Source organism: Lepisma saccharinum, chromosome 3, assembly GCF_977018435.1.
Source record: "Lepisma saccharinum chromosome 3, izLepSacc3.1, whole genome shotgun sequence".
Classification (NCBI taxonomy): domain Eukaryota; kingdom Metazoa; phylum Arthropoda; class Insecta; order Zygentoma; family Lepismatidae; genus Lepisma; species Lepisma saccharinum.
In genome coordinates this window covers 45132836-45160809 of record NC_139231.1, presented here as the reverse complement: position 1 = coordinate 45160809, position 27974 = coordinate 45132836, and the positions used below count along the sequence as shown (strand labels likewise).

General features: G+C 39.3%; 1 protein-coding gene across 1 annotated transcript; it reads right to left on the bottom strand.

The window, feature by feature from the left end:
* LOC145985003 (tumor necrosis factor alpha-induced protein 8-like protein) lies at positions 1-27538 on the bottom strand. The gene is made up of 3 exons (XM_083118490.1): positions 27356-27538; positions 4005-4155; positions 1-2060 (listed from the first exon to the last, which is right to left on the bottom strand). Exons 2-3 carry the CDS (start codon positions 4152-4154, stop codon positions 1653-1655), a joined length of 558 nt encoding a protein of 185 aa, XP_082974616.1. The 5' UTR covers position 4155; positions 27356-27538; the 3' UTR covers positions 1-1652.
* Positions 27539-27974: the final 436 nt, after the last annotated feature.

Genomic DNA, 27974 nt, shown 5'->3' with positions numbered 1-27974 from the left:
TAAGAACAAATCACACAGTAACTTTATTATTGCAAGAAAGAAAATACTTGTACAACTTTTATAGAAATCATTTTTACATGCTTTAGTACAATAACAACATAAGCACATTTCACAGTTAGTTATTAGCAGATTTATACTAAATCATTATATTTACTGTCGACACACATGTCTAGAAAAAATGTTTTAGATATCTTAACACTCCACAAATTGCTACAAAAATATAGTTTCAGCAAATTATAAATGCAGCCTCTACAAATTTGCAGATTATTTCTTTGTCATGTTTTTCAAAATACTGTACAGTACATTGGCTGAAACACACATCATATAAAAAAATAAGAAATTCGTCCAATTATTCAGATACAGTTCTTCAAATATCATGTAAAAGAAAGCAGGACAAATTCAGTGACCTTTACACACGTCATTCTTTAATATTCAGTATGAATGTTCTACACAAGCCATATGTTGTGCATTATGTATCATCACAGTTGCTCAAGATTACCCCACACGATACTGCTTGAAGCAAAATCACTTTAAATCGAGTACTGAAAAGAGCTATTTGCATTTCCTAAATATGTAATGTAAACATCTGGTAATCAATTCTTTTATGGAACAGTCCCATTATCTAGTTTAGAAGTTGACAAAAAATGGAATATTTGCCTGTCAGTTTTGTTTACACTAATCAAATGATGTGCAGATCTTGCTTTATGCAGACAGTTGATGAATATATTGAATATACCTGTGTTTTTACTTCATAAATTTTGTATGAATGCAAGGCTACGGTTATGTTAACATGCCTGACATATATTATTTCACCTAATGTACCATGTTGATAACTTTATACGAAACAAAGACTATGGCTGGCACATCCTTTTGAATAAATAATACGTTCTTTACTGTAGGTTCATCTCGTACATTACAGTTTGTCAGCCTTTCTTCATATAAAAAGTGGCTTATAAATACAAATTTGCATACCTTTTATATATCTATTTAGTTACACATTGTTGAACTACACTTGTATTAAGATGAAAACAAGGCAATAAAAAGTAATATAAAAATGATGAGGTAAAGTCATTACTGTCAGACATTTTAAATAGAAAACTTTCAATTCAGGCCTATTTTTCATATGTCACGAGTTTTCCGTGATTTATCTTGTTGGCTTCAGTGTGGATCACGTCGGTTACCCTTTTAAAATTATGATATGTAAATGTCATGAAACACACATTATATTCGATGTAAGTAGACAATTTCTTAATGTATTAAGTTGGATACATCACTACATCTACCCTACTAGATTCTTAGTATTTTGTTTTAAATTTTATATGTTAACACCATTATGCTGATACGCTAATATTTATGACGACCTGTGTGATGCTAAAGACTATTTTGGCTTGTGTTTCACGGCTAGATTCATTAACATGTACTATGCACGAAGCCAAACACTATGTACACTATCTACATAATTGGTATGTGTTAAGACCCTTATGTCAGAATACACTTCAGTATAACATTCTTTTCTATTAAATAACTTGCACTACTCTCCAGTTACAAGTAATTCTCTTTCCAGTATATACAAATTCACAAAATCCAGGCACTGATCTACAACGGAAGCTGCCTAAAGTACAAGAAAAGATCACAAGCTCATCTTTCTCCACCTATCTGCTCTCCTGCAGAGCTAGCTTCATATCATTCACGACGAGACCCAGCTGCTCACGGTATTCAGAGTTCTTTTTGAATATTGCATCCAGAAATTGCGGATTTGTGAAGAATCCAAACACCATATCTATTCTGCTGAGAGATTTCTCGGTCAGGTGGTTCTGAACGAGCTGCTTCATACCTGTGTGGCACTCTGTTAGTTCCTTTGTCAGGTACTTCCGATCGTAGCCAGAGTATTCGTAGTATTTGATGATGGTTTTTGCCACCGAACGGAACTTTAACACAAACTGTTCCACCGTTTTTAACTCTTCCTCTGTAAATTGGTCGTTGGTGTACAGGATCCCAATCTTAATAACGATCTTGATTATGTTGTTCACCAGTTTTTCAGCATCCTTTTTGTTTCCACACTGAAATTAGAATGCAATAAATGAACTCAAAGTTGCTAAACCAGTGATATTGATAGATAAAATGGTTATGTAAGTTTGAATTTACATGAAAATATAATTCTGAAAATCTGCTACTTAGAGAAAAACTGGCCCATGATAAAATGGCAGTGGTTCGTCAAATTTCTTGTATGACAACCATAATGGATAGTAGAATTGGTTCCATGCACTCCCTGAATCAAATATTACAAAACAATTGGTGTAAACAGGAATATACAGGGTGGCTCATAAATCGGTTGACAAAAATGCTTTATTAATAACACCACTAGTATCAACTGACTAATGGGCTACCCTGTATTTGCACGGAAATTCACTCTCATTTTGAGGGTAGATAAATTCATATTATTATTACTAACAATAAATAACAGTTTTTCAAAATAATAAGCTCGGAGTGAATCATGCATTTTCTCACATAGGCGTGTGTGTTTGCATTCACTGTTTATTTTGAATGTTTTATATTTCACGAACTGTTGATGCTGTATCAGCCAATTTCTTGTTCTAGGAAATATTAACTGTTTTCATAGAACCCATATTTAAATTAAATTAACATGTGTTGCATACGGTGTTCATAAAGGTTCTTTACAACGTCACATTCCAATGACAGGAATTGCAACTGTAGTTCATATGGTGCACCAACTCAATATTAGATTTTCCAGCAAGATGGCACACCACCACATTGTGGCAGGATTGTGAGAGATGCCCTGAAAACAATTTTTCCAGCCCATTGGATTGAAAGTGGTGGTCCAATTGCCAGATCTCCTAGGAAAAGCGGCTAGCGACAGCTTTAGCAACTTCGAGATATACCACTAGCAGTGATTTTTATGACGTCACGAATTTATGTTGTGCAAAGTACAGCACTAAACCTAACATGCCTAACCTATTCACATGTTTAATTGTGCTATTAGAAGCATACGTGAGTAGGTTAGGCAGGTCAGATTTGGTGCTGTTGGTATATCTCGAAGTTATAGCTGTTGCTAGCCACTCATGTGCTACGTCCCCTGATATTACACTTCTGGACATTTTTTTGTGATGTTATACCAAAGCCAAGTGTACCAAACTACTGTGATTAATCTTGATGATTTTTTTTTTTAAAAAAAACAATGCCATTGGCACAGTTGAGGGGAACATGTTACGGCGAGCATGAAGAGGGTGGTGGGAATGACGTTTAGATGTGCGTGCAACCAAAGGCGCACGTGTCCAATTTTGACTGAACACCAAAAAACTTTTTGGCTAGTTGCATCATGAACCGCAGTAAGCTCCCCTATGTCAATGAACTTCTTGTTCTTAAAGTGTTAAATTGTAAACAACTTTCACGGACACCCTGTATTTGTTAACAGGTGTAGAACAGTTTGCCACCGGACGTTTTGCCAGCAAATTCGAAAAAGCAGACATTTTGCCACCACTTGTTTCATGATGGAGGACAGTTTGCCACCGGCCAATCACACTTCATCACATTACACCTTTCACCTCTGACCTTTCCCCTTTCACTTGGGAAAGGAAAAAGGTCTATCTCATCTATACTTGGTCGTCAAGTTAAAATACAATGTATAAATGTAAATGTAAATGTTGTGCTTCATGAATACATTGCACATTCATTGTGGGATAATATTGGTTAGTTTCAATTTTACTTCGGCTTTGGTGGCAAAACGTCCAATTTCTTGGTGTCAAAATGTCCACTTTTACAATTTTGGTGGCAAAACGTCCGGTGGCAAACTATCCGGACCCCATTTGTTAACAAATATTATTTGAGGGAGACATCTCTTGTTAACTGGCACCCTGATCATATCTTGAGTAGACCTGAAAAAATGTGTGAAATGTTTAATGTTGAAACGTTCCTTCATTTATTGACTATGAAATAAACTACAGTCGGATTTATTTCCTTCTGTATATACATTCTTGTATACTTACATAAGCCCTAGCCAGACCAAACACATTGTCCAAGAGGCTACCCAGTGTGTCATTAATAAATTTCTTTGCGACCTTTTTTGTAGACATTTTACTCAATATCTTCTTTTGGGCCCGAAGACCTATGTCGTTTGATTTGGGACTGTCTGACATTCTGAAAAGAGACAAAAAAAAAAAAAAAAATCCTTGGTTAATAAACTGCACTGAGTAAATCGAAAAGTATTGTTTCCTTTTCCATTATTCAAATAACATACAGGGTGGACAAAAAGCCCAGTTTCCGTAAACATAAATGTTCTCACCACTGTTCTCTAACATTTTATTCACTCCCTTTTTTTCTGCTTATTGTTTTAGCACATCTTGTAACTGTACACGCCTAATAATGTCCAAAGGATGCGGCCGATTTTTCTCATAATTAGGGTTCGGATTTTTCCTATGCCTTTTTTCCCCCATTTGTATTAAAATATAGGCTTTAATGTTTAAAACAAAAACAATGATAATAAGTAGAGAACATAGAACTCATACCATTAAGATAGAAGGCGAGAGCTTAGAACAAGTAACAAAGTTCAAGTATTTAGGGTCTATAATAAGCAGCAGTGGGAAAATAGATGAAGAAGTAAATAATAGAATTGCTGCAGCAGGAAGATTATATCATGCTCTAAATAGAAACTTCATAAATAAAAAGGAAATTACGAAGAAAACAAAGTTGACAGTTTACAAAACAACGTATGCACCTACACTAATTTACGGGTGTAAATCATGGCCACTAACAACTAATTATTCTAGCAAACTTCAAGCAACTGAAATGAGATACCTAAGACGAATAGAAGGAAAAACAAAACGAGATAGAGTAAGGAATCAGACAATTCGAATGAGCCTTAAGACCCAACCTTTACAACAACAAATAGAAGTGTCGCAGTTGAGGTGGTTTGGTCATGTTCACAGAATGAGTGAAGAAAGGATACCTAAAAAGATATGGCAAGCTAAAGTAGATGGAAAGAGACAAAAGGGAAGACCAAGGCAGACCTGGGACGGCTGGATGGAAGAAGTTTTGAGGAGAAGAGGATTGGATACCAACAGGGCAAAAATGTTAGCCAGGGACCGAGAAGGATGGAGAGCTCTTTGCAAAACCTCTACACCTGACGGTAGAAGAGGATCGACTAAGTAAAGTAAAGTAAAAAAATGTTTAAAATACGTTCCATATTCCGAGCTGAACTCATTTTTATAGTGTTCATGGATACCTATTTTGCACAATATTCCCTAAAATGCCTTTTCCCCGGCGATTTTTGTTTACTCTCACTTTCCTTTGCTAATTTGTCTCTCTCCATAGTATACTACTCATTTAGAAACAGTGGCGTAGCGTTATAGTACGCCCATACGCCCGGCGTTCCCAGATTTAAAATTTCAAAAATGCTTAAATGCTGTGATTATAAAGTAAAACGTGACCAATTTCATAAATGTTTGACCTTCATGGCATTATAATAGCTATTTTTCGCGATCCGCTTGCAACGCTCCACTCTCAACACTCGTTCTAGCATCTCTTTTCAATGCCTTTCCAGGCCGGACGCCGAGCAGGTTCGGCGTACAGGATTCTATATTCCTTGCTGCCTTTCTGGAGGGAAAGCTTCGATTTCTACAGCACGGGCGTAAATGCTCTCTCATACGCCAGCGTACGGTACGGAGCAGAGAGGTCTACCGTGATTGGTTCATGTGACGCTTCCTGCCTTCTGAAGCAGACGACAGTGGTAGAATTCCTACCCGGTTCTTTGCTCTTCGCGCGCATGCAACTCGTGCTATGTGATGCTACAATACGCAATATTGACTGACGTAACTTTACCAATCTCAAATATACTGTTTCTTAATGGCCACTGCATTGTATAATTTATCGCACGAACAGCGATGTGCATTAGAAACTAAAAGATCAACACAGTTTTTGTCAAGTAAGTTGGTGAAGTCCTCGTGGTAGAAATTCAGCCTGTGGCTGCTCTACCACTTAACCCGCAAAAGTATTAATTTTTTTTATTGTATTTTTTCGTTATTATCTAACTACTTAATATTGTGTGAATGGAAATGTTTAGCATTCATTTGAAAACTCTTAACATCGAATGGTATCTGGACAAAATTATTTTAAAATGTTTATCAGCATTCTCAAGATGCAGAAAACAGTGGACTGAATTACTAATCGGCACTGTTACGGCAGTAGAGTGTACGATATTTGGATCATCCACTCTGCTTTGCACAGTGCGCCAAGACGACAGAGGTCCCTTGTTCGAATCCCGGCGTGAGCACGGGTGTTCTTTGTCAGTGTCCCTTCATCAATATCATCACTCATATTCATATTCGCAATTAACCAAAAGTGGTAGAAAAGCGAAATAAAATAAGCCAAATCAATCGGTAGTTGGATCATCCCAACAATGACGTCTATTGTTGTGCAGAGGCACTTCTGATTCAGGTAGGTTTTTAATGACTTGCGTCATGCAGAAAGGTATTAAAAAAAGTATAAAACACCAGAGTTCAAAACATTTGTGGCATAGTGAGGCATCTAATTGTCTAGCTAAAACCATAGAAAAGTTAGGTTTTCTATGCTAAAAGATGCATTAAAAAAATCCGTCGCGCAACAGCCCATGAAGGGCCTAGGCATACCTACCGACTGCCGGTCTCCCTCCCACGCTTTCCTTCGTCACCTCTAAGCGTAGAGATCTTCAACAAGTATTGGAATAGTCGGGGGGTCAGCCCGACGTATCCCCAGCCGTTATACGAGGGTCGTTCAAGTCAATCGGGGACTTTTTTTTTTTAAGAAATAGAAGAACAAATTTGAAAGTGTGGTAACTGGATTTATTTTTCCACATAACCTCCTGCTACAGTTATACACTTATCCCAGCGTTTAACTAACGCCTGGAACGATTCGACATAGAAAGATTTATCATTACGGCGGAACCATTGTAGGACAGCATTCTTCACTTCATCATCAGTGTTGAAATCTTTTCCTGCAAGGAATTCCTTCAGGGGTCGAAACAGGTGAAATTCACTTGGCTCTAAGTCAGGACTATAGGGGGTGGGGGTGGTAATATTCCCCAGCCGATTTCCTGGAATGTGCGTTGAGCGGTATGCGGTCATGCATTGTCTTGCAAAAAGAGAACACCCTTTGTGATGAAACCCGTACGTTTCTTCCGTAAACTCTTATGCACATAACGCAGAACACAGCAGTAATACTCACTGTTGATCGTGACACCATGGGGTAAAAAATCAACGTGAATAATCCCCTGTTTATCCTAAAAGACACACTCCACGCGCTATATGTTCCCAGGAATGACTGCCGTGGGCTGTGATCCACCACGACCGGGATCGTCAGTAATAGAGATACGGCCATCTTTGAAGCGCTTACACCATTCAAATGTCTTACTGCGACAGAGTGTCTCATGACCGTACTGACCCTGAAGTCTTCTGTAAATTTCAGCAGCTTTTCTGTCCTCGTTCACTAAAAACGTCATCACAACACGCTGTTCCATGTAGACGTTCACACTGTTGTCCGCCATCTTGAATAACGGTCTATTGAGAAGCGTGGGATATGAGCGCCGCCTACCAGTAACAGCACACAGTTGCCAGTTCCTACTGCATACAAAACCTCCAGCCTAGGCATCTATTTAAACCTGAAAAAAAATAAGTCCCCGATTGACTTGAACGCCCCTCGTAGTAGTTCTGAAAACCCAGCTGACTTCAGGCAAATAAACAATACCTGTGGCGACTAATACCATAAGTAAATTATTAAGCAAGAAAGGGCCGACCCTTCCTTTGGACTTGGCATTCCCACCCGAAATGTCCATGCTACGCCACTGTTTAGAAAGTAACCCTTTGCCTACGTGGCGAAGTGGTAACGTCATCGGCTTGTAGTAAAGGGTCCTGGGTTCGATATCAGGTGGAGGCACATAGCGGTTCAGATCCGATTGCTTTGTTTCTCTCTCTCGGGTCTGTATTGTCCTCTCTGTCTTGCTGCTTTATTTCTGTAGTTTCTCTCGCTCGTCTCTATTTGTATTCTCTCTCTCTCTCTCTCTCTTGCTGCTATGCTGCTATATGCATCTTGTTTCACTTTTCTCCTCCTTATTCCTCTTCTCTCTTTTCCACTTTTTTCTCCCCCTCTCTGTGTCTAATTTCTTTCTTTTTGATTTCTCTCACTACAGCGCCTTGAATAACGTAGTGACGGCTGCTAATTTTCTTATGAAAGTAATGCGGCTTAGTTAGTTTTTGGAATATATTGTGTAGATTTGTTTGTCTTGAAAGGCGGTACGTGAATTGACGGAAACAGTTATATTTGTGGAGTGATTTGCACTCACGAAATGGCATTAATTTGTAAAGAAAAGTAAAATAAAATTAATAAATAAATAGCATGCGTAACCAAGAAGAAACATCGCAATGTGATTCCGGACGCCAGGTGTTGGATTGTGTACTAGTTTATTTTTCTATGTTATTAGAACATAAATAGTATCCTGAGAGATATTTCATACCGAGACGACAAACCACAAGTGTCGCTTGGAAGCGAGCAGTCGGTAATCAATCAATGCAGCCTTTCTAACCGTAGGGACACAAGCTCTGACTGCACCGTGTCCTCAAGGAGATTTTAGACCAAAGCGACACGGGTCCTTCGGTCCAAGGCAAATTTCATACCGAAGCGACACACAACACATGTCGCTTGGAAACGAGTCAATCAAGAGCAACATTTCACATCGTAGCGGCATGACGGGCAGCACAGGCCAGCGTTCGGTAGGTGAAATCCTCAAACGATAAGTGTCGCGTGCCGCTTGCCGCTTTGGTATGCAATCTCCCTAAAGCAAGACACCCATTATATCGCGCATGCGCTAACAACAAACCACGGCAACACGTTGCAAGCTATTGAGGAAATGGCACAGTTTGAGCGACAAAGCGACCACGTGTGGCTTATCGTGACGCCTAGATCTGTTGTAACGTGCGGTTTATCGTGTCGCCTAGATCTCTTGTTCGCACAATTAGCAGCAAACGCTTGCTAATAGACTGAAGGCACCATGTCGCTTGTCACTTACTTGGGAACTCCCCCTGTGGGGAGTCGCTTCGGTCTGAGCACCTTTCATTTAAGGAGCTTTCAGACCGAAGTAACAAGTAGCACGCGGATACGACATATGAACGTGTCGTTTGCTGTTTGGACCCTCTTGCGCAATAATGTTATTTTACAGTCTGGAAGTGCTTGTGTCATTAGTCACATCAGTGTGAACATTCCGTGTCGCTTGTCCCATTGGTCTGAAAGTTTCCTTACACTCATGTCGATGGCACTAAGGAAGTTTTGTGGGGTTCCCCTTGTCGTTTCATGCAATCATCATTGTCATCATCGCCGAGATTAGTTTAAAGCGAAAGAAAAGATACACTAAATATCAAAAATACAAATGCTTCAGTGTGTATATCTTTAAAAGAAATGATGATAATAACACTCATGTCGATGGCACTAAGGAAGTTTTGTGGGTTTCCCTTTGTCGTTTCATGTAATCATCATCATCGCCGCGAATAGTTGCAAGCGGAAGAAAAGAGACAGTAAATATCAAAAATACAAATGCTTCAGTGCGTATATTTTTAAAAGAAATGATAATAATAATGAACCTAATTCATACACAAAAAATTAGTTACCAAGAGCATTCCATGCGTATTTTTTCTCCCGTATTATTATTAATGAAAGTATAATGATAACAGGATGTGGTCGACTATCTAGAATTTTCGTTAATATCTTCGCGATCATAGCAATTACCACATTCATAGAAATGCTTCATGTAAAAGAATCAGACGTTGCAGCGAAAACTCCATTTACTTCCATTATAACCAGACGAATGCCATGCAGCTGTACCGACACCAGCGCCTCTAGCGGTATCATATTCGAGTGGAACCAGCCAGAGAGCCCAGAACAGTGCCGTTTTCCACACTACGTTATTCAAGGTGCTGTACTCTCACTCTATTAAGATATTTTCATATCTTTTCTCCCCCGATTTAAGGACAGAACATTTCCATTTTGACCCTTTAAAAAATCTTCTGTGACCTCCCTGTCTTCTAGCGGATGATTGACCTGGTGTAGGGCGATTCCACGGTCAATGAACCCACACAACCAAAAGTAAAATTTCCCTATCAAGATATCAAAACATTGAAATTTCATAATCAAAGAGCCTGCATTTTATGAATATGAATTTGTTTTGTTTGTTAATTTGCACATAGGTATTTAAAAAGTAAATTTTTCAACGATGTTATTTCAAAATGGTGCACTTTATTTGATTTTCTGGTCGGTTTGCCAGCCAGGCCCGTAGCTAGAGGGGGCAGGGGGGCAACTGCCCCCCGAGAGCCTTGTCTGCCCCCCCTATGAAAAATACAGAACACATTCCTACCTGGAATTCTCACTAATCTTTACAATTATATCATGTGTTACTCTAGCAACATTACAAAGACACTTATTGATTTTGTGATTTATTAGGGTGTATGGGATTCCGTATAATGTCGTATCAGGATTGGGGGGGGAAAAATTCCCTTCCAGATTGACTTCGGGAAATGATTTCACAATTTTCAGTATCTAGAACAGTTGTGACATTTTGAGTACTATTGTATTAAAGGTGCCTAATGTGTTTGGATGTTTTTCTTGGATGTGTTGCTATGAAATTTGAATTGCTTAAATTTTTGTTTCCCAAGTCTATCTTTTGGTAATAGTGTGGTAGAGAGAGGGAGTGAATATTTGATTTTTGTTACTTTGCGTTACTTTTCTGCCATTTCTAGCTAATCGCAACAATGAAGAATGACGTGAAATTGATAAAGAGACACTCATAAACAGTGCCGCAACTACAGGTGGGCAGGGGGCATTGTCCCCTCCTCCTGACCTTGGACAGAAGTCCATTGTAGGGGAAGCAAACATTTAAGTAAAAAAAAAAACAAGACTAGGAGAATCTAAGAATAGCAGGACAATTGGATACTCATGATGGAATTAGTTTTTACGTGTTCCTTGCATTTCTACCAGACGGCCAAGGGCACTTGCAAGAGGCACAGAAGGGCAATTGCTCCCCTCGATTTCAAAATTTATACAAATAAAAAACATTTCGTAAAATGTTCTTGCTCGCTTCGCTCGCAATTTCTGCTGTTCTTAATAGTCCAAGTTCAGAGCCATAACTATGGGGCGGCAGGAGTCGGCCCTGGGAGCCAGACGATCTATATGAAAAAAAAAATATGTTAAAGAGAATGCCATGGTGCCCCGTAAAATTATTGCACCCTATTAAAACAATTTCTTTCTATGAAACTTAATATGAAATATTAATGATGACACTGTAATCCAAGAAGTAATTGATTCCTATTTGTTTGTCAGGTGTCAAAACATGTATTTTTAACTATAATATAATACAATTCATACAATATTTTGCAAAATTGTTTACGTAACCAGTAGGCAAACGTTGTCTGTAGTGATGCAAGTCTCTCCCCTTTGAAAGAAATAGAGTCCGTGGTGGACTAAGGAACCCATGTTTTAATGTTTTAGCAAGTACAAAAAAATGTATTAGCTACAAATTTTTACACAGTTCATCAAAGTGTAGGTTAGGTTAGGTTTGGCAATCTGGAAAGGTCATTATCGAAATATTACTATTTGATGTTGCTCGAAGTTCTTTTGTTCGTTGCAGTTTCAAGATATCATCCCTTTTCTGTTACTTATCTCTTTTGAGGGAGGGGGCAAGTGCCTCTGTGTACCCTGTTATATCTGCCAATGCGACACAATATATTAAACATTTGCCCCCTCTAGGATTGACTTCGCTCCCCCCTACAAAGAATTTCTGGCTACGGGCCTGTTGCCAGCTAGCTAGAAATTCTGGTCAACTCATTAAAAATAATGTAGAACCCAATAGCAGGATCTTCTCTCTACCCAGATAATAAAGAAATATTCCGATTTGGCACTTCTATAGACTAGTCATGGGCTTTCTTAATTGCGTACTGATGTATTGTCACACACGTCACAAAAATCTATACTTTTTGATATGGACAAAAAACTGGGGTAAGCTAGAAGCAACATTATTCTGAGGATAAAGTAGATACCTAAAGGCTAACTTTTAACACCACAAATAATTCCCTCTCGTTCCTAGAAGTAGTGGAAACAACTGTGTCACACACGTCACAGTGACGTGTGTGACACATAATGTGGTGTGTGTGACTTGAGAAATTATCAGGCACAACAGTACAACCCAGTTCTTGAAATTCCATTAACTATTAGCACACACTATGATGTAGGAATACTACTGCTAGGATTTACTACAATAGAATTTACTAGTAACACTGATAATGTACATAGTTAATAATAAATTTTTTAGCTTACATACAGTTCTTTCACCCACATCTATTCGATTTACAGATTTATAGTACGGTGAAAATAATGGGAACTGGAAAGTGTACTACCCGTCATGGTTGAATATCTTCACCGTAAATTGGTTTTTGTTTCCTGTTCATGTGGATTTCAAGTGATTTTCCTATGTGAAAGTCCAAATATGGACAATGCAATCCACAATGAAATACAATTTAGAGTAATGATCCTTCCTTAGAATTTAAAAATAAGTTCATGGTAAAATTACTAAATAACTTTTGAGTCCATTTATCTCAAAATATTCTGATACATCCATCCCATGGAAAAGGAGTAGTAGACGGGATTGTTGGAAGAGCAAAATCTCTGCTGAGACAGGCAGTCATTAGCAAAAATACTGATGTTATTGTTCAGTCTTCTGTAGACTTTGCATGTGCAACTAGTAACATCATGAAAAAGAAGTTGTCATGCACGTTTCTCAATTGGAGATAGACCACATCATGTCCATTGTCCATTCATGGAAATTTAATGTGCCAGTTTACCTGGAAATATAAACAAAATCCATGTTGTTTCAAGCTAATCAGATGGAATTTTACACCTCTTGTATTCAACTCTTGAGCTTGCTTCATCAGCATAAGGGTACCCCACAAAATGTTCTACCCAATAATATTCAGGTGGGCGACTCGTATTTAGTGTGTTATGGAGACAGTGTTTACCCAAGTGAAGTGACAGCTATCGCCACTGATCTGCAAGAGATACTGGTATCCACCATGATTCAATCTGGAAACTATTGGAAATGGCCAGCTGCTGAGGACAAAATTACCTACACAGTCACTAACATTGTAAAAAAATGTATCCTCGTCCTGTTGTAAGTTCACGTTACCAGTTTAAATTCAGTGGAATTTAAGTGATCAAGCATTGCAAAAGTGTTATGTTTAATTATAAGTTAAGGTATTATGGTCACATCAAAATTATTTTGTTGGACATCAGTTGATACCTTATTTATTCATTGATTGATTTATTTTACTTTGCTTTCTTGCCACTTTTGGCTAATAGCGAAGATGAGGATGGGTGGTGATACGATGAAACTGATGAAGGGACACTCGCAAAGAACACCCATGCCCAGGCCGGAACTCGAACCCGGGACCCCTGGCATCGTATCGAGCTGTGCTAACCACTCCACCACGGAGGTTGGCAAGTGCCTTTTTTATGTTTTTCACTTGTCAATGAAACCTTTTGTACTGAACATGCTGTATTTCAATTATTCTGCCTAATCAGAGTTGGCAAAACTTGAAAGTCACACACGTCACGAGAAACATACTTTTGTCACATGAAAAGAAGAAAGTGTATCGAAACCAAACCTGCATGGAATTGAAACTGTACTTGTCTGGTACATTTGACAAAAATATGGGCAACATACTAACAGACACTTCACAGAGTTTGCTTGTCAATGACTCAAAGACGTTTTTTCACTGCACAAAGGCGTCACACACTGATTTCCATGCAACAATCACGTTCTACGAACAACAGCTGGCATATTCCATGGTCAGTATGTGACCCTTGCTCCAAAATAATATAGGGAAAAAAAAACAATCCATTTTATTCACATGGGGAGTAAGGGGTGCTCCTTCCACGTAGTGCACCCAATAGTCAACCTCACTTCCACGTAGTACACCCTGGACTGCAGACTAACGAGGCTCTGACGACTGGCCCCATGGCCAGTGTAATTGTGTGTCGTCCTGTGTTTTGTCCTTATTTGCGCTGAGCGCTCTTTTTAGCCTCAACGTTTAACCAAGGTAAGGAAATGTTAGTTTTCAGACACGCTTTTATTTTTGTTATGATAAGGGGCTGGATCCCGTATAGTGTGACGGGTGCGAAATATCCTCAGTGCTGACGCACCCAAAAAAATTTAATTCAAATTCAAAATTCATTTTATTCACAAGTATATGAATGAGAAACAAATTATTTTCAGAATTTTCGTACAAAAGTCACACACGTCACCATGGAATCGCCCTGTATCATTTGAACACAATCAGTTAAGATTTCAAGATGGCGTACATCAAACCTATCGTAACAATTCTTTGGATGCATATTAAATATATTCACATGCTGGATCAAATGGGGACAAGTTCTGTGCTTTCTGCTACTTAACCCATCTCCAGCTGGGAAACTTCAGGATATACGTGCATCGCAGCGTGTATAGAAATTATTACAGGGTTCCACGGCTTAGCGGCTTGCTCTCATAACGAGATTTCCCGAGTACAATTGCAAGGTCACTCAAGCCTCGAGGCTAAATCGATAAAGTGTGGAAAGGGGGTAAACAGGGCAAGCAGAGAGAAATGAGCTCTACCGTTCATACAAACATTGCGTGACGAATTGAGGAACAGTTGTTTCTCGCTTCGCAATTGAAGTGGCGTTTGAACCGTAGGTCCAGAGCTGTTCCTAAGCATCTTAATTTGTATCAGAATGCAGTTTTTATGTAGAGTTTGTTTTATAGCAATTATCGTGATGTGTTTCTGTATAATTACCAGGAGTTAACTTTCTAGGCGTTCCCAAATGTCAACTTCTTTTCCGGTAAACCGTGTTTGTGCTGGCTAACGAGGCTCTGGCGTCTAGAACAACGTCCAGTATAATCTCCTATGGAGTTGTGTTGTCCTTACATGTGCTGAGTGAGTGTTCCTTTACAGCCTCAGCTTTTAACTAGGGTATGGAGATTTTACTCCTCAGAAAGACATGCTGATTTTAGTTATGGTAAGGTGCTTGGCCCCGTATTATGTGGCAGGTGCAAATGGCCCAAGTGCTGACGTACCCACAGTTTTAATTTGTCAATTTGAAACTTCCAGATATGGTTGATAACCAATATTATATCAGTCCCCACTGGAGAGTATTGAAACTTTGCGTGAAAATATCATGGAAAAGTGGGGACATTTCGTGAAAATTCTCAACCCGTAAAAGTCTGAAAATATAAAATATCATTGTTGAACATTTGGTGCATATGTATTTTTCACGTATTTGTAAACACTAACTAGCTGCGATAGCTGTTTAAAACAGGTGGCCTTTTGAGAGGTCAACCTCACTTCCGCATAGTACGCCCTCTGTCACGGCGATGTTGAACGTCAACGAGGCTCTGGCGCATGGTTCCGTGGCCAGTACAATCCTCTATCCATTTTGATGTTGTGTCGTCCATGTGTTTGTAATTGCCCCTTCATCCATCTCATCTCATCATCATTCACACCCATGGTCGTGATTAGCCAAAGTGCCAGAAAAACTATGTAAAATAAATGAAATCAATGTATAAGGGATACACATACACACACACACACATACATACAGGGTGTCATTTTATTGGCGCCCACGGACCACAGAAACGTATAGAGAACATGAAAACTGAAAACAAACAACTTTTCTCAGTAACATTTTTCTCGTTGGTGCGTCGTTTCGGCGCTACAGTCGTTCAATAAAGCCCGTTTTGCCGCATGCATGATGGCAAGCCAACACAACATTTGATCGCATTTTTGATGTAATTTCCTGTCGTGAAGAGTTGATTCCCAAGCAGTCTGTATTTGAATTTCAAAATGTGTAGAAAACCTTGTTTGGCAAAATGCCGACCAGGGGAACAGTATTAGGGAGGAACCTCATTATGAACGGTCGGCATGGCACAGACTAGCATTGGCAATTTGATATAAAGGCAGAGGCGGCCCCCGTGGTGGAGTGGTTACCACATCGCGCTACGACGCCAGGGGTCCCGGCTTCGAATCCTGGCATGGGTGTTTGTGAGCATCCATTCATCAATTTCTTCATATCACTCATCCCCATTTTCGCAAATTAGCCAAAAGTGTCACAAAAAGCAAAATGAAATAAATAAATAAATTGATATAAAGGCAGTGTTCGAATTGAAGAAAATGTGCAGGGAGGGGATGCAATTCCAGAGCTTCATATTGTGAAATTGTTACCTGCTCTGTTAGTAGTTTGGAAACCAGAGGCGAAGGAACCAATTTTTGTGGGTGGAGGTGGCAGAAACCTCTCATCTCGAGGCTCGAAATGAATAATACAAAATAACGTGTTGGTAGCGTATCCAAGAAAGTTTTTCCTCTTCCCTATATTTTTATGGGGACGTTTGGTTAATCTTTTCCCATTCGTATTTGTTTTATACGAGCGTTTCCTACATGCGACCACCGGCTTCTAGGCCTGGCTACCCTGAATGTTTGCCAGTCGATATCCGACTGAACTCCGTGCCGTGGCTTATACACGTTCGGGATGGCTTGATTATAGACATCAGTCAAGGTTGGTTTATTGTCAGATAGCATAAACAGAACTACACGTATAGTAAGTGGGGTTCGAACCAGTATGGAGTGTGCCCATGATTACAATCGACAACGTTAGACCGTTATCGTAATTGCAAAGTTAACCCATTAGTGGTAACTGTTTGGAACTTTCCAGTGTGGTTGCACACATTCAGATTTAAATTATGTTTTCGAGGATTCGTAGCGTAGGATCGAAGTGTTGAACAGAAAAACCTCAAGTAAAGGTCTCCTTAATGGCCCCTTATACGCTGCGAAAGTTTCTGGACTGACATTATGTGTGTGTGTGTGTGTACATTCATTATTACCATACAGTATATTTCGAGATCGAGACAGATGTTTATAAACGAGACGAGACCAATAACAAGACCGACATCTTTTGTCTGGATACTAGCGAAGCGTCGAAAATAGAGCTAAGAAAAATTAATGTATCCGAATGAACAAAGTGGCAACATTAGTTTTACCTTCAAGGGCACCTTTGGATAGTCCCTCTCCTTTGCTGATGACAACGTTATCGAATGTGGACATTGAAACAGTCTTTATCGGTGAGATCAGTTGGGCTTTCATATTGATCGATTGTATGTACAGATCCAGAATTTGTTACTACTGCAAATTAAATGTGTACGTCTGCTGACAATGAAAAATGTTACAATAACGTAACGGAGTTATACAATTTTGTATGATAAGAATATAGATACACATTTATCAACAGCGGTGGCAGTCTTGCAGGGTCAGAATGGGTTTATTATGAATATTACAAAAGCAAAACAGTGACGTAGGATTTGCAGGGCCGTTAAATAATATATATTTACCACTCTACTTATTAATAAACAAGTTTAAGTAAAACAACACTGTCGACCATGTAGGGTCGTTACAATTTGGTTAGTGGAAAGTTCTCATTCTGCTGACGGAATCCCGAAATTTGAAACGCGAATTCAATCAATAAACTGGTGAAACTGTGCGTATGCAATAGTTTACCATACTTCATGTGAATTTCCAGAGCTAATTCATATGCACTGAACAAATTATTGGATAATTTATTAAAAACTGCTGCTACGTAGTGACAATATTATCGCGGTTCTGTTATTAAACACAACGCTAACCAGGCACTTTAGGATTGCTGGCGGCATACTTTATTCCATGGTTTTATTGATGTGATTGAGGAATTCTCGTCTAGTGTTGCTTGTAGTTGGTGGCTTGTAGGTTGCAATTGTCAAATATTAATTTCTCCCAGTTTTTTCCTTTGTTTTTGTAACCTTTAGGACCTCTCCAAAACCCATTTCTGTATTTCGCTTGCCATCATCATCGACCTACTTACACTTCAAATGTAAATAGGGAAGTAACTCGGTGTCCAGTCCGGTCTGTAAAGGGGTTGCTTTCAGAAGGGTGGCGGATGGACGGCAGATATCCTCGACTAGGGTCTACGAGGGCTTGCGTCGGGTGTGACAAGTGTTTTAACAATAGGGGTGCTTATATAGGAGTAGCTTACTGTAGAAAGATTCTGATAACAAATTTGTGACAAATTTGCCATTTTGTTTTAAAAGCGTAACGGAATTTGCTTTCTGAATAGTCTGTACTTTAGACGTTTTGTTTGAGAAAACGCGTTCATACGGAACGTAGATTATCCTTCATATTATGGCCTTTCTCTGACAAGGTGGGAATTTCCTTGAAGGTTGCAAGATAAGAGAACTGAGTCACTCCATGACTAAAGAGTCTGGTTCTAGACAGGCTGTAGGATAAGGGACTGATTAGTTTGGAAACAACCTTGGGAAATAAAGTCTTAGGTGCCTTTCGCTACGACATTTGTTGCAGGTTATGTATGAGGAGGCACGTGTAGACAAGCATATTCGTTTTTTCTAAAGACATTTGTTTCAGCTTATATACAAATCCTGAAACTAGTATCCGGAAAAGTTTTAGAAAAACGTAGGATTCATATCAAACACAAGTATTTTTATTAGCTGCTTTTGGCGTCTAACTGACCCTATTAGGTCGCAATTTTTGACGACCTGGAGCAGTTCTTATCCTGCAAGGAAATCTGCAGGTTTTCTCGACACTATTGATGCAGGAGCATGGGCTATTTGATATTTTCATTGTATTGGACAAGTCCTCTACAATTCTTTGACCATTAATATTATATTTCACCAGTTTAATCATCAGGAAAGATAAAAATAATATTTTTTTTATTGGCCGCTCCTCCAGAAGTCGCATGCGACTAGTGTAGTTTCTTCTAATTGCCACACAACAGAGCTCCGTTAAAATATTTCACCTAATTAATACCACTGACCACCTCTTAATCCTCCCCATCTCTTTCCAAGACTGACTTCATTTTGTTTTACTGTCGCAGCCTAGCTATTTGCAGCAATCGAGTCCTAAAAAAAATGTCCATGGACGTCCCGAAGCAAGTAAGATATTTTTACAGAAAGTGTTGCCTCCTGGAAAAAAAAAAAAAAAAAAAAAAATCCATTCCTTTAGTTGAAAGTAGTCTTGTTTCTGCAACGCCCTTTTAATAATAAACATAAATTACTGTGACTGAAATGAAATTATACGTGTGAAATATATACTTTTTGGTTAACATTCATTTTCCAGGAGAGAGCCATCCCCCCCTACCCTTTCTGGACGTCCATGCTCCTGTCGTTCGTTAATTCTTCCGCAGCACAGTCCATGCAACAACACAAATTTCTAGTTTATAATTGTATTTAATAGTTTGTCATTCAGCCACTCCATCTTGAAGTCGACTGCGATTGTTCGAGTTTCCCTACTTCCCTCTGCAAAACAAGTAGCTGTTGATAACTGACTGTTCGCCCACCTTTATGGCGGATTAGTTAGCACAGCTTCCTATGACTCAGGGGTCCCGGTTTCGAATTCCGGCCTGGGCATGGGTGTTCTTTGTAAAGTGTATTTTATCAGTTTCATCACTCATCCTCATCGTCGCGATTAGCCTAAAATCTGAAGAGAAGCGACGTTATATAACACAAATCAACAATAACTGACGTTTTAGCAACTTCTCGCATGCGATCTGATCACTTGAAGCAAGAGTCTCAGATCCGAAGTAGCTCCAAGCTGCCCTGGTGTAAAGCCGCCTTTAGTTCATGACTCCTGATAGGTTTCGTCTCTGTACCGTGTTTTAATGCCGACAAGGTATGCAGTTCGAGTATTAGGGGTTTAGATTTTCGCGAAATTTTTTAAGTAGTCGAAATGCTGTAACCTACCCTCACGATGCAGGCGGGAATTAAGAAGTCGAAAGTGACTGTACACAGAAGAACGAAACGTTATACCTATACAGCGTTGCCAACCGTGGGGGGGGGGGGGGGGGTGAGGGGGTGAGACTGACCCTTTCCGAAGACACCCAAATGCCAACCTCCCTTCCACGCAGTACACCCTGGGCTGCATTTTGTAGACTAGATCAGTGGTTTCCAACTTCAAAAGGTCCGAGGGCCAAAATTATATCCAGCAGTTGATTGGCGGGCCGCATTTTTTTTTGGGGGGGGGGGGGGATTAAAAATTACAAAAATTTTAAGTACTGAACTGAAAATGTAGTACTTTCGCATGACCTAAATTTCTAAAATGATGCAATAAAAACAATGGAATCACAAATTAAAATTGTATAATTAGAATTTATTACACAAGAACCCAATACTTATGGATGAATTGAAAGAAATGAAAAACACACCATACAAATAAGAATCCTTCATAGTAAGTGTTCAATGTGAAAATTGAGGCCGATCTGCTAATTTATTAAAGTTGGAATGTCCACTTGAATTTCTGTATTTGAAAGTCTCAGAAGGTGAAGCAGTGAAGAATCTGCCAGTCGGCTTCTGTAGCGGTTCTTGATTAACTTAATTGAAGAAAAAACACTTTCACACGTGTATGTCATCGATGTCATTCTTTGCCCAAAACTACGAAGGTTTGGAAAGCGTTAATTTGAAAGGTATTTGAAAAACTCTGGCCCCTTTCCTTGGCTAGTTTGAAGGAACACATCGCCTTGCAAATCACACAATTCAAGTTGGAGAGAAGCTTCTTGTTCTTCGATGTTAACGCCAAGAGGATTTCTAAATAGCTGGATGCTGATTTTAAGTTCTCCAAAATCTTTAAATCTGGAGTCACACTCATCCATTATTTATTTAATATTTTCACTGAATTCAGAAAAGCCCAGTGTTTCTTCATCTCCTGCTAGCCGCCGACAGCTTGGAAAATGGACCAGTTTATTCCTCTCCAAAGCAACGTTGAAAATCTTCAGTTTATTACGAAAAACATTTATGTTTCCCATTAAATCTGACACCAGCTGGTTTCATCCCTGCAGATTCAAGTTCAGTTCGTTCAGATGACCTGCGATATCTGTTAGAAACGCCAGTTGTTTAAGGAAATTCATAAATAGAACGTATTTTAATAAAAATCCATAAAATGAATGTATTTTGCAAACTGGCTTCGCGGGCCGCAAAAAAAGACATCGCGGGCCGCCAGTTGGAAACCCCTGGACTAGATAGTCTCTGACGTTTGGACTCAGGGCCAGTATAATCCTATGCGAGGCTCGTGTTGTGTCGCCCATATATGTGTGTGATTGTCCCTTCCTTCAACCATCTCACCATCGCGATTAGCCAAAAGTGGCAGTAAAACGAAGTAAAATAATCAACTAACTAACCATACGGTAATTTCATGTCCCATACGGACGTGCGGTTCAGACCTTGAGGCATACGGTAAAAGGACAGTCCTGAAGAGATTGCAATAAGATGAGCAATGTTATACCAATACTGAACTACAGTGCGAAAATTCTGGTTGTGCTATTGTGAAAGGTAATCATAAATTCATACTTAAAACTTAAAACTGTCAAGTATGAAGTTGTTTGAACACACAAAAAAAACGTTTTAATATTTTCAAGTCAAACAAATAAATTGTTCTGTTTACAAACATAAACTGCAACAATCAGCAAAGAAAACAATGTTATCGAGGGGCCTCTGGTTCGATACCCGGTCTAGGCACATAGTGGTTCATTTTAAACTGTAGGTTCAGTCCCGATTAGCCCTTCTGCGCATAAATCGCGCTTAAAATCAAACAAACATACTCTGCAGTTTAAAAGCAGTTTATTTTCTAGCAATGTTGGATATTGTAGTCCACACCAAGGATTTTATGTATACCTTCACTGTATATATCGATCGAAGGTATTGTTATACACTGTGTATATGTATACACGCATGGGCGTACAGGAATTCCTACAATGCAAGGGTATGGTCCTGGATTGATTGGGTTTATTTTACTTCGCTTTTCTGCCGCTTTTTGGCTACTCGCGAAGATGAGGATGAGTGATGATATGACACCCACAAAGCACACGCATGCGCAGGCCGGTATTCGCACCCGGGAGCTCTGTCGTCGTAATGTTGTCTTGGCGCGTTGAGAGGTTGACGGTGGTGTCTGTACAGAACATTTCTCTTGTGAACAAGAAATAATCTGTCAGTCAGCCTAAACGTAGAACAACCTGAAATGTGCTTCAGTAAAGCTGCCTTCACATGCAACTGCTTCCTGCAGTTGATTTATTCTCGGCCTACTTGCGACACGTAGTCACACGTTCGCAGCCAACGTTTTGGATCGTAAAGTTGTTCAGTACTCTTGGGTGATAACATCTACAATAGTCCTTCGGTTTTTACAACTTCAGCTTCCATATGCGTCGTTGGAATTTCCGTCCCAATAGAAACCGGTGATTTGCCTCTTGTCATTCGTAAAGGCAATTCAAAACGCCTGTTTGTGTGAAAGAGGACGGGGAACAGACAGTGGCGGATCCAGATACATTTAAGAAGGGGCTAATTTCAGTTGGGTGACGATGATTTAATTTGATTTGTACATACATATGTAAGCGCTATGTATTACTACAAACCGAAGTAGAACTGACCTCTATGGTCTATGGCATGGGGTTCCCAAATTTGTTCGTTTCACGGCGCCCTTAGTGTTTCAAGACATTTCCGCGGCGCCCAAGTCAGAACGTAGGCTTAACACTTGCAACGCTCAGTTAGTGATGTTAGGTTGCTTGCCTGAAGTTAAAAAATAAACACGTATTTCAAATTCAGAAACATGTGTGTGTAAAAAGTACTAAATAAGAACGTATTTGGAACAATATATCATTTTATTGAAAATATTGTAACATTTCGCGGCGCCCGTGTAAGCTAGCCACGGCGCACACTTTGGGTACCACTCGTCTATGGATTAACGTATCGAACAGCGAGGTCCCGAGAAGGTATGACCATCACTTGTTTCATCATTGCCAAAAATTACCCCGTTGTCGCGATAAACGTAATGCTATAAATATTCAACGCAAAACGAAAACAATAACAATTCTTGAAAATGACAGCAACTGCCTTCCATTTCGTTCTGTAGGTTTTTAGGTAACTAGCATGTGGTACACTAGAGGCAGCACGTCACAATTGTATTGTACTTCGATGTCCCCTCACCCCATCCAGCACCCCGCTCCTAAGGGTGCCAGCATCCCTTCTGGAGGCTAGGAAACCCACAATCAAATTGCATCGTTTATGTTTGTGTTTAATGGAACTAAATATTTCATTCGATGAATTTGGCTGCATAAAAGTTCATAGTCCAGGCTTAACATTGAGGTGCATCGTTGCTATATAGGTAGGAATGAACTGCTCCAAGAATTCGTACTTTATAAACAGAAGGAAGAGTAAGATGCACTTCAATTTTTGAAGGATAGACATTGTGCAGCCCAACTATTGCGCGTCAACCGGGGCGAACCGGAATTTGTCAGACTATTAGTAGACAGATTGATTACTAACGTTAGTGAAAATTTTCTGTTTACAGAAGTGCCAAGTTTTCTGAGCAAACTTAAATCACCATTAGAAAACTTACAATGGCATCAGTATGTGAAGCGTGATTTTTTGGATCAGAGAAAGAGAAGAAAATACATGATGTTCAGTTTCCCAGTAAAGTGTACTTTGGTACGAAACCCGTTTCGTCAAGATTTATTGAACTGAGGAAGGAAAATGTTTGTCGTAATTATAGCAAAACTTTGAATTCAGCATTGCCAGTAGTGAAAAGAAGTAATTAAGAATGTTAATAAACTGTCGTCTATTATCCGGTGCTCTTTCATGCTTTTGATGAAAATAATAATTACCGACTTAATACCGCGAACCTTGGGAGGGGCCCAGTTATGCAGGTAGATGTAGTTGAGTGCATTACATTTATACGTTGAGCGGTTAATTCACAATCTTGCTATTGAAATTGAAGTGTATGGGTTTGAGTTGTGGCCTGGGCATGCGATCTGCATGGATTTGTAGTGCTGTACCTTTACATGTTTCTTGTATGTAGTTTACAGCGAACAGTGGGATCATAAGAGGCATTGCATTCTTCTATTGCATATCTTGTATAATTTATGAACAATGACAGCTTATAGCCCATAATTTACGGAAATTCCCCATTTGAGAATGACAGCTTGATTTTTTTGATGCCGCACTATTGTTCTCTGAAAATATGACTGCAGTACAGTGAGATGCACAGGTATTGATCGGCAAATTGTTCATGACCATTCTCATCTAATTTTCTCCTGCAACCTATACCTACGTGTTTTTGACGATTAGATTTTTACGTACGCGGGTGCAACGGTTGTCAGCAGCTCGTTTGGCTTTTTGTTTCAATTCTTGCAGCTCTGATTGCGTAAAGCAAAGAGTATAAGCATGATGATGGACACTTTGGTAATACTTATGCATCCCACTGTACTGTACAGGGATTGTTTCACGTTACGCCGAGTTTCGAAAAGTATGAGCTGAGCACGTGGAAACTTTGTGATCTTTCAGAATTTTAATGCAGGAATTCGTATGGATCCGTATTTTGAAATTATCGATTTCCTTGCAGGATAAGAACGCTAGCTTGTCCGAGGTGTAGGGGGGGGTGAAGGGGGTTGTCGGGCCCTCCAATTCTATTTTTTCGATATTTCAACTGATTTTTTTTTTGTAAAAAACTGAAATTAAATTACATTGGTTCCTAGGGTGTTCCCAATATTTATGTATCACTTTTGTTCCTAGAAACATAAATGTTATGTAAATAAGAAGCAAAATGCCCATCAGGTGCCAGCTTTGAAAGTATGTTTTTTTAGACACTAATGCCAGTAACAGTGTACAATTGGTTCGTAATGATGGTAATTTTTGTAATTATTATAATTAATAAACAGCTGCCCCCCTCTAAACAAAATAAAAAAATATTATTTTTTGTGACTTTAAGCTTATGGTGAAATATGTGTGTTACACTCATGCAATAATTGGTTATTATGTATTATTAATGATAATTTTTGTAATAATTATAATTAATAAATAAGTGCACATACATAATCAACAAAGGAAGCAGTGATTCAATAACAAAATGGTTTGTTGAATTTTAGTGATAACAAAATTGAGAGCCTGTGAGCCCCTTGCCCCCTCAGGTAAGTTAGTTTCTCTTACGGTAAGGGTAAGCTGTAGATTTTAGTTTGGTGTCTTGACTTAAATTGCTACAGTTCTTACGCTTATAAACCTGATACAAACACAAAACTTGCTTTCCTCATGGATCTCTTGTGATTCATTTAACGTGGACTTCTTTATTGACGCCTCTTGGATAACTGCCATTTTCATTCACGTTCCTTTGGTGAAGCAACTTGTATTATACTTGGGATATTTTGGGTCCCCTTTCCGCCTCCCTCACGAGCATACGAAAGGAGAGGGTGGAGGGGCGATCAATTTTAGATGTTAGAAGGAAAGAAAATAAGTAAAGTTTGATAACGAACTGCCACACGCTCTTATCTAATTCCGGAATGAAAGATTGATTAGTACTCGTCCTGATTTGGTTGAAGGGATAATGAACGTCACTTAAATTTCACAGAAACACCTCGCGGCGATTGGGTCCCAAAACCTGGGGGGAGGGGGGCAAAGACATAATATTTCCCTTTGTAGATAAGATTTAGCATAGTGCGGGGCCGAAAGTGGCGAAAACTGGGGGGCAACGGCCTCCCCTAATCGCCACCACTTAACTCGTATGGTACAAAGTTGACATTTGTTTACGACTATCGAAAAGTATCGCACGTTAGCATGTTAAATTGCATTCAACAAACTGTCTTACTTGATATCTTAGTTCCAATGGGCGTCGCCAGAAATTTTTGGAGGGGTGTGGTCAGACCATTGAAGTTACTATTGTTAGTGTACAATGATAACTATTAGGAACTAATAAAAATAAACTAAGTTATTATTATATACTCGGGGAGACTTCTACTCGATCTACCAGACGAGTGAATATCTAGCACAAATGTGTTTTTTTTACATGTCCTACACTTAGTGTACTGATGTGCGTAGTTACTTTAATTTGTTAACTTTTACACGGGGGAAATTTTAGTCCTAAATTTTTTTGTGTGACGTCTCACAGGAAACTAATTTTTCGAATTTTGTAAACTGTGGAACATTTATTTTTTGGAGTATTGCATTTTATACTCATTTTCCTCGATCTCGCTCATCTTTTATTTTGGTTATTGAGTTCGTATATTAACTAAGTGAACTGTATTTATGTTGTTAACAGTAAAAATAACTAGCTTTCTGCTTCGTTGTAACTTAAAAGGAACGATGCCTTTCGGGGGGGAGGGGGTCGATGGACCGATCGAACTCTCCTCCCGACGCCATGCACTGTTGTTACCTAATGGTTTGGTCTGCATATGTGATTAGAAATTTATTTTAAAAATGCAGGATCCATCAGGGCTCGAACCTAGCCTCTGGTTCGAATCCTGGTCGAGCCTTCATTTTTTGCGCTTAAATTTCTGCTTAAATCTGTTGTATTTCGAGCGAAGACAGAAAGGCAAGTTTTTTCCAGATCGCGTTATTTATTTGCAAACTGAAAACATTATTTTAATAGGCGCCGCCAAATGTACACTTTTCCAATTTCTCTTTTTGCTCATTCGGCGCCCTCTTTGCCTCTGCGCTTGGGGCTACCGCCGTTTTGCCCCCCCCCCCCCCACAACATATTATTTGTAATGAAAATTCTATAAATTAAGTGAGGTTTCTGCGTGAAAACATTTTAGGTGCTTATTTCCTCAGATTTCTAATTCGAATCATTTCTTCTATTTATGATTATAAAACTTTTGCATGTAGGAACTTTGCGTGCAAAGAAGCGGGAAATTACGCAGGATTCTCTTTTGAAATGGGCATGTAAAAATGTGGAGTCTTATCACCCAGCAGAGTCTTTATAGTGTTCAGTATGGCTGTGCGAACACCACCACTTCAGTATTTCTTCTTTCGAGCACACAGTGAATTTAGAAAGAAACGTATGATATACATGTAATCAAAATAATAGGTTATAGTTAATTTATTGTCCAGATAATAAAGTTTGATGTGCCCTGTTTGTGTTTTCAGAGCTAGTTAATTGCAATTACAATTGTTGAAAGGTTTTTTCAAACGTGTCCCTACTACTGTAAAAAAAAAAAACAACAACTTTGCCCCCCCCCCCCCCCTCCCCCCAAAACGGGAAGTCTGTATTTATGCCTTGCTTAGCTTTGGATCCCCGCAAATATCTGAAGAAATCTGCGCCTATGAGTGGCAGGCACTCATTTCAAAAAGTAACTACTGTAATTACTTACTGTTTCTCGAAGAAAGTAACTGTTGCATACGACTGCGTTGTAACACTGGTTATATCGATCAGTATCTAGAGCAAGAGAGAGATATATATTGACTCCTAGGATAAGAGGGCGATGTGAAAAGTTAACTAATTTTACCTACCTTTGTTCGTTGCAGTTAGTTGCTGTAGTCGTAACACATATGAAATATGACACTGTTGTAATTGACAGATCACAGCGAAGAATTAGGATCGCAACAGAATTCTCTCGCCTGGGATCAGAGTCGTACGCTTTCGCCTGCAGTGCGGTTGTGAGCGAAACCCTGTATCACCAACCGTTTCCAGGGGCAACTGCGAATGTATGGGAAACAGCTGAACCAGTTCCGCGAAATCGCGCGTGCTGGCGATATGATAGTAAACTTGGTGCGCGCGCATTCACTTATTTCTGTGTGTGTGTGTGCCGTTCCACTTTCCGTATTGTTTGGCTGATTACAAGTTCTGCAGTTCCACGAGCTCTGAGCCGTTTCCAAGATTTCTTTCGCATTCGGATCCGCATCGTTTGGAATTTGGGGTCAATCGCGCCGATTAGCCTCTCTAAGCATAAAGTGAACCTTAACATTTTAGAACTTGTGTGTAAAATCAGATAGATGTTTAGTTAAGTCTCGTCCCCCCTGGTTTGAGTGTCCCTTCATCAATTTCATGGACAGGGTGTTCCTTTGTGTCTTCATCCTCGTCGCTGCGATTAGCTAAAAGTGACAGAAGAGCAACAAAAATTAAATCAAA

Bases quoted from the DNA above. Each gene is read 5' to 3' on its own strand.
- LOC145985003 (XM_083118490.1), bottom strand. From the start codon at position 4,154: ATGTCAGACAGTCCCAAATCAAACGACATAGGTCTTCGGGCCCAAAAG. The intron at 2,061-4,004 runs GTAAGTATACAA...TTCTAATTTCAG, and splicing joins TTGGTCTGGCTAGGGCTTAT to TGTGGAAACAAAAAGGATGC.